General features: G+C 37.6%; 1 protein-coding gene across 2 annotated transcripts; it reads left to right on the top strand.

Moving 5' to 3' along the window:
* The first annotated feature begins 82 nt into the window (after positions 1-82).
* adam8b (ADAM metallopeptidase domain 8b) lies at positions 83-16425 on the top strand. 2 transcript variants are annotated; one of them, XM_042396283.1, is made up of 23 exons: positions 87-867; positions 1235-1341; positions 2434-2507; positions 2619-2694; positions 3443-3519; positions 3792-3990; positions 6080-6145; positions 6230-6292; positions 6419-6588; positions 6677-6758; positions 6872-7014; positions 7620-7809; positions 8165-8254; positions 8669-8867; positions 9722-9824; positions 10034-10199; positions 10281-10361; positions 10487-10571; positions 12591-12711; positions 12811-12964; positions 13058-13105; positions 14123-14176; positions 15429-16425. In XM_042396283.1, exons 1-23 carry the CDS (start codon positions 831-833, stop codon positions 15567-15569), a joined length of 2526 nt encoding a protein of 841 aa, XP_042252217.1. In that variant the 5' UTR covers positions 87-830; the 3' UTR covers positions 15570-16425. The 2 variants fall into 2 exon arrangements, with proteins under 2 accessions (XP_042252216.1, XP_042252217.1); XM_042396282.1 differs by having other exon boundaries at positions 83-867; positions 12591-12964.
* Positions 16426-16705: the final 280 nt, after the last annotated feature.

Below are 16705 nucleotides of genomic sequence, written 5' to 3' on the forward strand. Positions count from 1 at the left end.
CGATATTAATATTTATATGAAAATAATTTGTAAATAGTACAATTTTAAAATAAAAAATTAAGAGCTTCATAATATTAAGTACGTCTATATTTACTGAATAATATATATACATTTAAAAACTGCAATGCGCTCTTGATTAGGGTTGCTTTAGAGCAAAAGTTACGTGTGTGTTTGTTGCCTGCAGTCTTGAATGTTTATCGTGATGAGCATGTTTTTTTTCATGTTTATTTTTAAGTTTAAAAGTTTTCAGTAAACTGTTGAAACAGAGAATATAGATGATAGTTTTATTGAAGCACCCGTCAACTGTAAATCCAGCAAATAGACGGAGCCGTACAGCCCGCTCCGTGCGCACGTTATTAAATCCGGTAAAAGTGAAACTGAGTGGCGTTTTTTTTTCTCAGGTAAACCGTTAATTACATGTATGGGATCCCGAAAAAAAACATTTTGACTATACTAATACTGCTGGATAACAGTTAAAAATATAACATTTTGGCTTTTTCTCAGAGGGCTAGCTAGGGGATAACACTACGTGACCGAAACAATGAGTAACGTACGAAGTGGTGACGTCACAAATGGGTCAACGGTTGGTCAGTGTGCCACGAGACTCTCTGATTCATTTTGACACGTTGTATTTCAACGGAAGTCGGTTAGTGTGTTTTAACATCTGGCTTGACTGGTTTCTTTCCGGTAAACATGACATGCGTCGATAAGAGCGAACCAGGCGGAGGCGGAGCTTTAACGGAAGAGCTGCTCCCGATGACTTACGGTGGAGTAACTTTGCAGTTAACGGTAGATGAGCGGCGGTGGTGCCCCGAGCAGGACGCATCATCATGGGAGCTAACATGTTCTCACTGTGGCTGGCGATGGGTTCGTTTAACTTTTCTGTATTAATATTACTTTTATTGAGCGAATATTTTATTAATTTCTGACATTTTCTTGGTTGGATGCAACAACAAGTTCAGTAGAAAAGTATGTTGGACAGAAAGAAACATGGATAAAACGTTATTGATGTTCACTCATTATAAAGACATAAACTGTATCTGTGGGTGTTAAACTCTGCATAAAAAAAATATTTTTTGCATGTCAACACTTAAACTATGATATATAATTAATCAGGCAATGGCAATGACTTTCTGTCTGTAACAGGCAGGTTAAAGCCTCGTTAATTTAGACTTTATCCACATATTGTTTAAGTTAAATGTGTTTAATACGAACATCTGTGTGTTGTGTGTAGTTTGCCTCGTGCACAGCTCTGGGATGTTGTCCCACGTGCAGCGGTATGAGGTGGTCACCCCTGAGAGACTGCAGGGGAGACACAAGAGGAGCCCGCGAGACAATCAGGTGACCCCACCTCACCTGTTCATCACACTGTCACACTATATCAATACACAACACACACACTCTGCATAAAATACTAAAATTATTATTTAAATGTTTGAATGTACATAACTTATTCAAGTGCTGCTGTTCTGCAGTTTTTAGCTACTTTTTAAAAAAATATTTTTTGTTTTACCTTTTTATTTTTATTCATTGTTTATTTCATTAAATTTTTTACTGATACTTCTGCTCCACTACATTTCAGTGAGAAATACTGTATTTTTTACTCTCCATTACTGCTCTCTGACAGTAGCAGAAGTAACCAGTTTCTATAGCTAGACCAATATAGATAATGGAGAAGTTATCGGCCACGTAACATTTAACATAAACAAATTTTTGATTGGATTCCTTAAATTTGTGTTTTTAAAGAATTGTGACTAAGGTATGTTCTGAGTAGGACATTTTATAGTTGTAAAAACAACAACTATGTAATGGTGACATTACAACATACTTTCTCCATTTCTGCAATTAATGATTATTTTCATTATTTCCAAAGCCCAAGGTGATGTCCTCAAATATCTTGTTTTGTCCCAACCAACAAAGATATTCAGTTTATTATCACAGAAGACTAAAGAAACCAGAAAATATTCACATTTGAGAAGCTGGAACAAGATAAATTTGACATTGATTATCAAAATGAATCGACTAATTGTTGTAGCTCTAATCTGCAGTAAACCAGTATTATCAGATAAATTGGCCTTGCTCTACTTGTTACTTTGCAGATAAAGATTTTAGATCTAAAACATATCATTATCATCAGCATTTTATGCATTTTTATAGATTACTACACCTATCAGTGTATTAATTAATTAAAATTAGCCCCATCTTGACCAGCCACACCTTTAAAATGTTTCTTACACATTCATGCATCAGTAATTATAATCCAACAATATACTGTATGTGCAATATGATGATATAACATGACAAAAAGGGGATATTCCTTATAGAGTACTCTTACTTTTGATACTTAAAATGCATTTAAAATGATGATACTTTGGTGCTTTTGTAAAGGATGATGTGTTAATCATCAATGGTTGTCATGTGAATTTTCTGCAGCTTTATCCTGATAAGGTGCAGTACAAGTTGGCCATTGAAGGAACGAACCACACAATTAATTTGGAAAAAAACAGGTAAAGGGTTTTTTTTTTTTAATACTGTCATTTTTTCACAAAGATTTACTGTATTTTGATATTTAAATATACAAAAAAGATGTTATAGATTTTTCCATCATTGCTTCATAGGAATCTTATCGGGAGAGGCTACACAGAAACACATTATTCAGACGATGGAAAACGAGTGACGACATCACCAGACCAGGTGAGATTTAACCATAAAAATACCAAATTCTATTCGTCAGCTGCTGCCCAGAACTATTCTCAGACATAAAATATAACAATAAAGAAAAAGAAAACCACATGTTAGATTGTTTAGACAGGATTTGACTCAGTTCTGGTCATTTTTGAGTCATTCCTCTGAAGGGATTATTCATTGTGTTTCTTGTGAATATAAATGTTCACTGATGCACCAACAGTCTGGATATTTGTGAATAAGAATCTTTAAAATATGATTCAGAAATCAAACTTATCTCCACATCTGTAATTCGTTGTAGTTTCAATGCATCTGTATGGATTCTTATTATTATGGTTCTCTGTATTAACTGAAATACGATCTGTGGTGAACGCTTGATTTATCCTTTACACAGGAACTAATTTCTATATTTAATGTTGGGAGCATTTAAGTTAGAAAAAAACAAAATAATAATACAAAAGATTTTGTGTCATAAATACTAATATTTATTTAATTTATCTGTATACTTGAGTATTTTTCCTTATCATAAAACCAGAAGTTTATTACTTATAACAGTTCTTGTTTCATTTTATCAGTGTGGAGTTGAACTAAACCAAACATGATAAAAATCTCACATTCCTAACCTGTGATTCATAACTTCATTGACATTAAAAACAAAGAAGTCTTTGTGAATAATGTCTATAAGTAAAATGTGACGTACCAACCAGCATGTGTCCTCACATTAACTAATTTAAGGACGTACTGTGTTTCCGTCCAGGAGCACTGCTATTATCATGGCCATATTGAAGGCGTGACAGATTCTTCGGTCAGTGTGGGGCTTTGTTCAGGCATTAGGTAAGTACTTCAGGGTGTATTTACAGCTTGTAATATCCTGCTTACATTATCTGCAGTGAAAGTTTCTTTAATACTTGTGAAATGAGTTTCTTCATGTTATTTGGTAATCAGTTCTAGTTTTTCATGCTGTTTTTTAAACATAAGTATTTATAGATCAATGTGAATATACTGGACAACATAATTTCTATTTGTCTGGTCACATTTTGGCTAAAATTGACCTCAGAATATCCACAAATGAAACGTTTTTTCTTGTTGTTTTTCTGTGTTTGTAGTGGTTTTGTGAGAGCCCGGCAGCAGGTTTACCTGATAGAGCCTCTGGGACAGTCTGTGGACGGTGATCATGCCGTTTACAGACAGGAGCACCTTAAGATCAGTGGCAACCCCAGCTGTGGCTCCAACACCACCACGCTGTACGACCAGGACCAGGACCAGGCCCCCCGGCTCGCTGGCCTCTTCAGGTCCAGACCATGGGTAGGTTTATCTCATTCAGCCAGGAGATTATTGAAGTTTAAATCTCCTCCAGACATGTTTTCAGACGTATAAAAATACTCTGCTGCTTGGAATAATATCATGTCTGACGTGGGTTTCCTACAAAAAAAGCTCAATTACATAGTTTTAGTTCTTAAAATTACATCTCTCATGAGAAATCCAGAATCTATGATTATGCAAATATTGTTCATTTCTAAAGTTGAACTGCTGGATGCAAGACGTCTCTTCCTTCACTGTTAAGTTAATTCTCAGTAACAGTAACACCAACTAAAAATGCTTGAAATCACGGATAATAAAGTGATTCACATTTGCTTGATGCATATGTTATGTTCAAGCGTATTTATGGATATATCATCTCATTCTAAGCCATAAGAGCATTAGTGAGGTCCAACCTAAGGTGTTGGATGGGGTTGAAGTCAGGTCTCTGTACAGGCCAGTCAAGTTCCTCCAAACCAAACTGGGAAAAACATTTATTTATGGAGCAGTTGAAAATGAAAGGGTCCCTGAACTGTTGCTGAAAGCACACTATTGTCTAAAATGTAATTTTATGCTGCAGCATTAAAATTTCCTTCAACCGCAACTAAGGGGCTAGGTTTCGGGCGATATGACTATATATATCCCATAAGATTTGCTTGCCATACTCTGTATACTGTGATCATTCAATATCTCTGGGTGTTTTAGGCCTTTGTGGTCAATGTTTCAAATCAATGACCAGCATTGTTGGACCAGACAGGGATGCCTTCTTTCCACTTTGTTGTTTGTTCTGGCCCTTGAACCTTTGGCTATTGCTATAAGAGAAAATGAAAACATACATAGTGCCACTATAGTTTCTTACTCAGCCACAATCATCAATCAACAGACTCTTGAGTATTAGAGAGTGTTTCTCTTCTTTTTCGGGCTCAAAATGAGAGGCCCTTCTTCTTTCTGAGCAGTCAACGAAGCCGGATTTGAGCGACCTCAATAGCAAGTTCTCACAAAATGTCCTAACTTATCTTGACATTATATTTCCTCCTGATCTGGATAAAATAACAAAAGTATTGAAAAACATGTTTGAAAGCTTGAAAGGTCTCAACCTCTCCCTTTGGGACAAATATCTGCCATAAAAATGACGGCCATCCTGACTTATTCTATGTGTTAAATGTGTTGCCACTTCCATTGCCTGATAATCTAACAATCAAGTTAACAAACTCATAACTAATTTTATATGGAACGAGAGAAAAGTGCGTTTTAGGCTTACAACTCTGCAAAAGACAAAGGAGGGTTTAACTTGCCCAGTCTTCAGTTGTATCACTGAACCTTCGCTATAAACGCATTTTTAGTTAGATCTAGTCAACCTAAACCATCTTGAATCAATATTGAACAGCAATCTGTCACATCCAATCAGTTAAAACATTACCCTTTTATCAAACATCGCAGTATATCAGCATCATTTTCTGGTAATATTGGATTTATACATGATGTTTGCATTAGTGTGGTGAAGTACTTTGAGTTATCCAGTATTTAAACGTAATTTGCTGGATTAGCCAAAAGCAGATATTCTCATATTTCAATTGATTTGTCCAGAAAATGTATTATATCAGGATAGATAACAGCCCCAACCATGAAACAGCCTCAGGGGTGTCCACATACTTTTGACCATATAGTGATTAGACAACGGGTGTGTCAGTATGAATACATGCATACATTATGTGTATATGCAGTTTTAAAATGTAGCAGTATATTTGCAATATGGATTTATTTATTTTATATTATTTATGTATTTTTTATACTTTACTTATTTTTTATGTATGACTAGGAAAGTGTTCCTATTCGTATTTATATTGCCTCTCCTTGTTGCCTTTAAAATGTCCTATGTTAGAGCAAATTTAACACTAACAGTTTTAAACTATCGTTTTAGAATAGGATCATTAATATAAATGTATATAGAAAAATAAAAAGAAAGACAAGTACTGAGCGACTGAGATAATAGATGCTTCATGAAAACATGTCAAAGGTCACAGTCTGAACTTTTTGTACTTTTTAAAAAATAAGAATATTAGTATGAAGATTGTATTTCTTTGTGTCCTTTCAGAAAACTAAACCCATCACAGAGCCGCAGCGGTTTGTCGAGCTGTATGTGGTGGTCGACAACACCGAGGTAAATATCACTTTAATTCCTTTACAGCTTTCATTCCATTGCTTAATAAATCTGATCACATGTTTGTCTTTTCTCTTCCTCCAGTATAAACGATATGGAAGCGAGACTAAATCCCGCATTCTTGAAGTTATAAATCATGTTGACAAGGTAGGTTTTTTATCAGTTGGAGCTCAGCTGTTTCTCTGGTTCTGTGCCATCATTGCTCTTAGCCGACGGCATCCAAGTTTATTCATTTCTGAAAAAAATGTCCTCCTCCTCCTCCTCCGCCTGCAGTTGTATCGACCTCTGAACATTCGCGTCATGCTGGTGGGCTTGGAGATCTGGTCATACAGAGACTACATCGATGTTAACATTAATTCAGAGACTGCCCTGGACAATTTCCTCATTTGGCGCCAGGCTGATCTGCTGCAGAGGACGAAGCATGACAACGCCCAGTTTGTGACGTAAGGATCAGTTACAGATATCTGTACGGGTAATGAAACACAGTTACGCCACCAGTTTGACCTAATGTTCAACTTTTGTCTTCAACAGTGGCAAAGATTTTTTCGGGGATACAGTTGGATTGGCAAATAAATTCGCCATGTGTACCGAAAACTCAGGGGGAGTCAATCAGGTGTGATTAATGACCTCTAATTTATATTCATCCTTAAACAACAAGAGATTAAGGGATTTTTTTTGGATACATTCTGCTGAATTTCAACTAATTGTTCTGTATTTCTCCACCAGGATCACCATAGCAACCCAATTGGCCTCGCCTCCACCATTGCTCATGAGATGGGACATAATTTTGGCTTGTCCCATGACTCTGCAGGCTGCATGTGTGGTCCATTGTACAGCAGTGGGAACTGTGTAATGGCAGACAAGCTCAGGTAAGAAAGTTACTACAATATAAACACAACTCTGGTTTATCTCACTGTCACTGGGAACGTGTATTTATTTTGATGCAAGATGCAAGAAAAATGTTTTTTTTGTGTGTGTTGTATGTTTGGAAGGATCATATTTCAGCTAAAACATTATGAACATTCAGCTTGTACATAGAATATAGGACCAAAAGTATGTATTTGGTGTGGATTTATTAGTTCCAATGAAGGGCAATCTTAAAGTCTGGTCCATAAAAAAATGGTTTTCCAAGTTTGGTCTAAAAGAACTTGACTGCACAGAGCCCTGACCTCAAACCCATCCAACCCTTTTGGGGACTGGAACACCTGATTATGAGCCAGATCTTATAACCTAACATCAGTGGCTGACCACTCTGCTCTTGTGGCTGAATGAGAGAAAATCCCTGCAGCCAGGTTCCAACATCTGGTGGAAAAACTGTTATAGCAGCAGATTAATACTCATGATTTTTGCAATGACATGTTCAACAATCACATATGGCTGTAAAGTTCAGGTGTCCTCATACTTTTTGTTATATAGTATATAGGTTAGGTTAGTTCTTTTAGTTCACTATCTTAATCTCTTTGCTCCTCTTTAGGATAGGAAGTCTCGCGTTCCCAGAGCTTTTCAGCGACTGCAGTGTGGGGCAGCTCGCTGAATTTTTGGAGCGAGCTCGACCCGGCTGTCTGCTGAAACCCACCTCTAATACTAAGATTATTGCTGTGGGGCCTCTCTGTGGCAACGCCATGCTCGACCCTGGAGAAGAGTGTGACTGTGGCACCGTGGAGGTAAAACTTCTTTTTTTTTGCAGATTAGTCAGTTTTTGGACTCTGGAAAATTTAAATATATCCTCTGGTTAAGGAAGATACCACTTTGGCTGTATGTTGGGTGTTTCCATTTAGTGGACTGGTGTGGTTTCCTGTAAGCGAGGCTACAGCTAATATGAGGGAAGGTAATCCCAAACTGGAGTTTAGCCTGTAAAACTTAATATTTTAATAGTTTTCCTATGTGCTCACATCTTATCTGAGAGAAAATTCTTGGCAGAGATACTGCATGTGTGGGAGATATTAGAGAGTCTGTTCTTGTTCAAGGTGTAACTTGATGCACAAACACAACTGAAAATGTTTTTTTTTCTCTTTCTAGGAATGCAGGAACCCTTGTTGTGATGCCTCAACTTGCCGTCTGACTGAAGGATCCCAGTGTGCTCATGGACAATGCTGTGACAACTGTCAGGTACTGTAGCTTCTATTACTCTGCTGCCTTTAATGCAGCTTTTAAAGGAGCTTTATCAGCCACAAATCCAGAATAAACATTGACCAGACTGTTGAGTTTCACTGTCAGTGGACGTAGCGTGCCAGCTCCATAAAGGCCAATCATACAGACACACCCTGCTGCCAGCTCATAACTGTGGGCATTAAAATAGCGACAGGAGGTTTGGACCAAATTGAACAACAGTAGTTCAAGGGTGGGAGAGGGTGATATCCTGCTGTTTTCCTGAACTGTTGCTCACCACATCCTTCCTCAAATGACAGTTTCAAGGACCGGAAGAGGTGGTCATGAAATATAACATAAATATGCCAGCTCATTGTAAACACAGTTGACTCAACATTATATACTGAATCACCTGAAATGTGCTCTAACCCACAGTTCAAACAGACTGGAAGTGTGTGCAGGAAGTCAGCCAGTGACTGCGACCTGCCTGAGTACTGCACCGGAGTGTCGGGGTATTGTCCTGAAGATAGCTTTGAGATGAACGGTAAACCCTGCTACGACCAGGAACAGGGCTACTGCTACAACGGCCAATGTCCCACACATCTGCAGCACTGCTGGAGGCTGTTCGGACCAGGTACGGTCAACACGCTGCCGTCGGAACAGTTATCTAAGTAAAAAACAAAGTCACTGCTTGCACAAGTTTTCATTTTCTCTTGAATAGTTGGTCTGAGCCTCAAGGAGCTTTAGATATTCATCTATTTCCAGTAGTTTCACTAAATCTCAGCATCACATGGTGGAAATGGACCGTTCCAAGAAAGATTGTCTGATACACATTTACAAGTGGCCAAACTTATTACAGAGGAGACTACAGAGAATGAATAGCATGGTCACATAAAATCTCTGCATCTACAAAAGAAATCATTTTGAAGACTCATTTTGACCTTCTCTATAAATAATAACATCCCAACATCATGGCTGCACTGCTCAATCAAATGGAAATATTCTACATGTCTTAAGCATTATTTTATACGCCTCTCCCCTGAAATTCAGTCTGACACATTTGGTTCTTTGGAAACTTTGGGACCTCCAGTGGAGTTTTGTGGGTTTGAGTAATGTTTGGCTGCACAGCATGAGTTTGTAATGACAGCAGTGTTCATATGGAAGTCCATTCACGCCAAGAAGAGAATAAAATATGTTGAGAGTAAAGGGGAACTCCACAGATTTTCCACATCAGCGTGACTTCCGCACTGCGGGTTTAACTCACTATTTCATAATTTAGACTTAAAATGTTGACTTACCATCTCATAATTATGATTTTAAACATCAAAATTTTGACTTTGTATCTAATAATTTTGACTTTGGTAATTTTGTTATCATTGTTATCATTGGTAATTTTTGTTATCATTCCTAACATCCTTCATCTTTTTTTATTTTTTGACAGAAATCTATAGTTTTAAGAGGTTAATTATGAATTCCTTCTCGTCTTAGGCACCAGAGTTGGAGCAGACATGTGTTTTGACTTGAACAGACGGGGCGAAGAAGGTGCTAACTGTGGGAGCAGCAAATACGGCTACACCAAATGTACTCAACCGTACGTATCATCAACATTTTCACTGAACTCGGTCTCTATACAGATGTTATCACAAAATGCTTTTGAATGATACAGACCTGAAAAGGCACAAAATAGCACATGAAGAAGTTAAGATTTAGCGATGATGAAATAAGCAAATGGAATGGATATACGTATATTTTATGTTTTTGCAGCTTCTTGATCAATTTGTTGATATTTCTCTCTTGTAGGAATCTTAAGTGTGGATCTATATTTTGTGAAGGAGGGGGCGAGTCCATCACAGGTAAAAGAGCAGCCTACAATATGTTCGGCTTAGAGTGTAAACTAGCTGTGGATGACGACAAGACCAGGAAAATGGACATGGTCCCTCAAGGAAGCAGATGTGGACACAACCAGGTAAACCTTTCAGCCAAGAGACACGTTATGTATTTTTTTAAATTATGTTGGATGTGAATTAAGTATAGTATTTGTGCACAGGTTTGCCTCAACAACAAATGTATGGATGTATCAGTTTACGGGAAAAAGGAGGATTGTGCAAAGAAATGCAACAACAACGGGGTGAGTGAAATATTTGAGGGTTTGAAATTAGTTGTAGCTGTTTTCAGTTTGACTCTTCTGGAGTGACATGTGAGTCCAAGTCCTTGACTCAAGTCTAAATTAATTTTATTGCATTTTATTTTTAGGTGTGTAATCACAAGAATGAGTGCCACTGCAATCCTGGCTGGGCTCCACCTTACTGCGACATCCAGTACGCAGATTTACCTCAAGGTACACAACACTTCACTGGACTGGATTTTAAGACAGTAGATGTGTGCAAATTCCAACTTTTTCAACAGGATTAGTTGCTTAATACAAAAACATATATCAATTTAAACTGACGGTTGGCTCTTAGTGGGTGATGCAGACAAAAACAGGTCACACCTGGTTGTTGAATCACTCTTCCAGTAAGAAACATGAATGATTCATTATGAGTGATCTCCTATTTCTGCCAGCATTAACTTAATCCTCTGTTCCTGATATACCTTCAGTTTCACCTCCCTTAAAAGACTTTAACAGTCTTGATTAAGTTAGGCTAAACATTGTGCATCAAATCATTAAACAATAGCATTTAAGTAGTTGCCTTTCAATTCCTTCAAAATATTAGATATGTTTTGCAGGAGGACGTGATTACTACAATAGTAAAATTAAGGGACAATTTACTCACAAAACCTTTTGTGCAACAATTTAGTTTTCACAGTGAACAATTAAAAACACAAACAAAGGGGAAGAAGAGATATTTGAACACAGAGAAGATCAAAATTGTGAAATACTTCAGCACAGAGATACAGAAGTTGTTTTTCTATCTTCACAAGAACACAACAAATAGTGAAACCAGTATTTCCCGTAAACCATTTGAATTGAAGTAAATGAAAAAAGTACATCTCTGCCAAATTATTGTGAAAGATGTTGATGAGCAAAACGACAATTTACGACTACTCTTACACATAACTGCCACTTTTCTTCCCGGTTGTTTGTGTTTTTAGCTATTTTCTGTGAGTTCTTAATAGTTTCATAATCATGTGGTGAGGACAAATGAACACTAACACACATGTAAGCCACAATTGATTAATCTCACGATTGTATTTCATTGGCTGCTTTAGCCAGTAAATAATAACAGATGAGAATTAAGAAATTACTTGCTTATCTGTACATCTGGTAGACAGTGTAGATATGTGTGTTTTCCTGTGTAGAGCTACATACAATATATAATGTAAACAGTGCATAAACAAAGGGTTTAGAACAATGGAAGCAGCTCTGTGAGGCTGTACTGAGGCACCACGGATGTATTAAGAGAGTTTGATAAAGTGCCGTCACTCAGCCTTGCTGCCAGTTTCCCACGGTGGTCACTTGTGGTATTGCAACGAAAAAAGGTCAATTATTACTCTTTGTTTATGAATCTTTAATCCATGAAGGTTTTCTGTTTATGAAACTTTCCCAGACCCTTGAAAAGCAATTTTAAAGTTTGTGACATCATCCCAGTGTAAAGTCTATGGGCCGAGCGGGAGAAACATTACTGCACGTATACAGTGGGCGACGCACAACTCGGAAGCTAGAAAACTTTTTTGGCTAATGCACCAGGCGAGCAATATTTATTGAAGCGAATAGGCTGCATCTTTACGTCCAGTATCCAGTTCCTGTAATAAATCCATGTGAGACACAACTGTGTGCTAATGTCAGCATGCTAACATGTTGATGTTTGGCAGGTATAATGTTTGTCATGTTCATCTTATCTGAGCATGTTAGCATGCTAACATATGCTAATTAGCACTAAACACAAAGTGCAGCTGAGGCCGATGGAAATGTCATTAGTTTTAAAGATATTCAGTCATAAACTAAAGTATTGGACAAACTGAAATTTTTACCTGATGGTGGCGCTAGATGAAAAGTCAGAGATCAACAAAAAGATTATATTTCATACTCAGATGAACCAAGAATGTCTTGGCAAAATTTCATGAGAATCCGTCCTCTAGTTGTTGGGATATTTTAGTCCCAAATGGTGGATTGAATGACCGACACTGATCCCTACAGACCCGCCGCTAGCTACACTAAAAACAACTGGCTTACTATTGATTTGGAACTCAGTGTAGATACATGTGTTTTTCTCTCATAAAGTTTAATTTTAAAAGCTACACACATTATGTAGTATGTCATAAATCATTTAACAGTGAATAAAAAAAGACTGTAACAACAGATTCAGTGTATTTTACAGTGCAGTTATAACTGTTATTTGTGTATCTGTGCCTGCAGGTCAGTATGGGATAATAGCTGGTGTGTGTGCAGCTCTGTCCATCGTTATGGTGATCGGCTTAGTGATTGTTGGGCTGATGTGCTGTAAAAAGGACAACATGGACAACTACACCTCCAAAAGGTACTTTTCCCTTGGATTCATTCTTCTGTGTCTGATTTATGACACAAATCTGTTTCTTGGTTTTAAGTCTCTCCAACTGAATGAATGTCACGTTCACAGGAAAGTGCATTCAGCTCCAGGCAAGTTGAACCCGATGTTCCAGGAATCAAATGTTAAAGAAAGACCTCAGATCAGCCAGCCCACTTTGATGGAATCAACAGCGAAACAAGTCTGCGCTCCGCTGATCGTTACTCCGAGCAGACAAGCTCCACAGGTACAGAGCGGCGATACAATATGAATTAATCATGCAAATCAGTTTGAAGCATTTGAAGAAAAGCATTCACACTGTGATTTTCTTTCCTTCCAGCCACCAAAGAAATTATCTTCATTGTCGTCCACTTCGCAAACTGAGCCGGTAAGCTTTAAAAACAAACTCTTGTTATGTGAGCTAATCTATAATGCAAACTGAGGATCACATTCAGAGCTGGCGAATTAAGTCAGCTGCTTAGATAAGAGATAAATTAAATAATACATAAAGACAGTTATCTGCATTCAGACTTGTGGTTGCAAGTGCTTAAAGGAGTTTTACTTATTGTCAACAAATCCCATGAAAAGAAGACATTAATCTATAAAAAAATAAGTCACAAACATATCTTTTATTTTTTTTAAAAGGCTAATTTCCTAAAACAGCTGAGCATTACTCATACAGGAGGAAATCATTTTGTGCATTTTTTGGGGACTATTTTCAGCTGCAGATTAACACACATTTGATGCTCTAGTGAGTATGTCCGGCAGCAGGACAGTGAGTGTGTGTGTGTTTGTGTGTGTGTGTGTGTGTGTGGGACTGAGTCAAAATAAACAACAGTGTGTGTGTTCATGGTGATGAAAGAACATGTCGCCCAGTGCAACAGTGAGGTTCACCGATGTCTTTTTAATAACAACAAACAATAAATACTATTATACACAGAGGAGTAAGAGATAAACTAACAATACGTGTCAGTTGGATCAAGTCATTGCTGGTTTTGGTCTTTTAAGGGATTTGTTGACAATAAGAAAAATATGGAATAACATCAGACTCGCCCTTTAAACTGAAAATCAGAGAATGCATATAAACATCTATTAATAGCCTGTAATGTACTGAGACTGATTTCAAATAATTGTGAAAACTGGGTCAAAATCACGGTTATTTGAACACTCGCCACTTAACTAACATGGAAATATGTGTGTGGGCGTGTACGAGCCAGCTTATCTGGACATATCTGTGACATTCACGAATCAAATGTATGAAATATGACTATAAAAGTAGTGAAGCAATGAAATCTGAATACCAGAAATAGACCGTGTGCGTGTGTGTGTTTGTGTGTTTAAAGTGAAAAATCAAATACAAATGTCTCAGTGATTTTTTTTCCTCCTTTGTTCTTTTATACTACAGACAAAACCTCTACCTCCATCCAAACCTTTACCTCCTCTGTTGCCTAAGATGCAGGTGAGTCATGCCAAATACCTTCAACTGGTCTCACTGGTCTCTCTTTGCAAATCATTTGTACACTTCAACAAGAGAGGAAGTTCAATAGTGCTGAAAAGAGAAACTGATTCGTCTGTTGACAGAAAATGAATTGACAACAATTTGGATAATTATTTAAAGGGGACATTTCATGCTTTTTTGTGATTTTCTGTCATTTATATATATATACTGTTATAATGTTGGATGTTAAAAATGTTCCAAAACTTGAGGTGAATGTATGTAAAAATTATCCCTGAAAGTCAAAAGCCAGGGCGTCAACCTGCTGAACGCTTTGTTTGCAATGGGTTTTTTTACTTTTCCGACAAGATGACAGCTCATCGTTCATGTTTTCCACTCGTATACTTCAAATCTGATTCATGCTCAAACATGTACAGATGTTTTTGAGAAGTTTCCATTTCAAGTAAATTACGAGAAAAAGGAGGGAAATCCTGCTACTATAGTTTGTTCATGTAGCCTCTGGGGAAAGCTTCCAGAAGCTGACCAATCAGAGGAGAGTGGGCTCATGGGGAGGAGGGACTTAAAGAGACATTTGAGCTCGACTTTTTTTTGACATTTTGACAAAACTAACCTTTAATGACTGATTGAGACTATTGTAACCTATAATTATATTTTGTCAACACTCCACTAGACATCTAAACTCTTTATGACCTACTGAGTCAGTCTCTTTACGGCTAAAGTGCCTGTTACGATTTGAAGCATGTTGCGGTTTATCGGAGCTCGCTGCGACGCGTTCGCTCGCATAAATACATGCATCATTCCAGCTCAGATGCTTTGTTGGTTTTATTTAACTTCCACGTGATAAACAACAATTTAAGGTCAAATATATAGTGTTATAGTTAAAATCAGAAGGTAAAAAACACTCAACAGCTGCAGGAGTTAATACATTAATAAAGACATTAAATTGAGTTATGCAGAAGCATTTAGGTTTACTGCATATAAAAGAGACATACAACAATGTGTTGTTCTTTATCTGTTTCCCACATCTTCAGATTGATTTCTTTACTGTTGTATCATGTGGATTCGCCTCTAGAGATCAATAAAATCTTATCTGGAAGATTCAGCCAATTTGTGTCATGGGTTAGACTCTCATTCTGGTTTTGGGATCAAGTAAAAGTCCAGCAAAAATAACAATAAAAACAGTTTTAGGTGCTGATGTAGCAACAACACATTAATAAATCTGTCATCTAAAATCTTCTCTTGTTTTTCTTTTCAGTGTCTGGCAGCCAAACCGAGTCCTCCTCCCGTGCCTCCGGTCAAACCCAGTCCTCCCTCAGCCGCCCGAATCCACCGTGTCATGAAACCATGTAGTCCTCCTCTGCCCCCATCGAAGCCACAAGCTCACAGACTCACATGAAATTCTCATTAAAGGAATCAAGTTTTACCAAAGTAGCCTCAACATGTGGTCATAGATACGTATAGATTCCCTATTTTTGGGATCAGAGGGGTGAGTCACGGGAGCCAAAGAGTTTGGAAAAAGTTCACTCTTTGTCTTCAGAAGCCTTTAAAGATGTCGTGCGTGACCGAGGCTTCACCGACTGAGAATGTCTTTGATGACTAAAAACCAACAGCCGCTGCTGTGGAAAAGTGATTTTTTTTGGGGGGGGGGGGGGGACTTGTAATTATCTGCTGTTGCAGTTCTTATTGTTGTGTGTTGGTGAAAGTTCTTCCTGCTAAACTTCCTTTTTAATGAGTTTTCTATTAAGTTGTCTCATTGCACTTTCTGGAGCAAAATGTTGCTCACATGAAAATGTACTTTTTAAATATTTATTTAATGTTTGTTAACTGTTTCCAAAGCCAGTTTGTGCCTTCGTAAAGGTCCATTTTGTATGACTTTGCACTCTACTTGAAAACTAATGAATGGTACATACGGTGTGGGAGTTCTGGTGACCTGTTTATGTTTCTGTGGTTCAGCTTGAAACCTTTACATGCTCCTTTGTTTTCAGTCTCAAGGAGGGAGTGTGACAGAGCCTCGAGGAGCAATTACTTACTTGTGTTTTATTACTGCACTGATATTTTTCTAGAGCAACAATCACTGAGTTTAAAGCCTGTAAGTTAAATCGCAAATTAGCCGTTCACCACTAATTGGTCCTAAAACGATGATCTCAATCCTTCTTTCTAATGTGTCACATATGATTGATTGAATGTAAAACGTTTCTCATGAGAGAAAGCCTTTTATTGCAAGAAATAAAGTGCACTTAATTGCAAAAATATGATGATCTTGTGGCATCAGCTGATTACACAATTTATCAACGTGAAGCAAAACATGACAGAACTTTTGTTTTCCTCTTTGTGTGGATTGCACAACAATTACAAGCTGCTTGTGTGTCGACGTCTCCGTGTTGTTTTCGTCTTTCCTTGTGTATGAACTTACTGAGAAGTGATCTATTGTTCTTCCCAGCTAACTGTGTCTGCATCAGTTAACACTTAATCCATATTTATTGGTCTCTAGTGAGAGGAGAGAGGAAGAGAAGTCATGAGTCAGAGCTCTGC

This window comes from Thunnus maccoyii, chromosome 20 (assembly GCF_910596095.1).
Source record: "Thunnus maccoyii chromosome 20, fThuMac1.1, whole genome shotgun sequence".
In the NCBI taxonomy this organism is placed as follows: Eukaryota; Metazoa; Chordata; class Actinopteri; order Scombriformes; family Scombridae; genus Thunnus; species Thunnus maccoyii.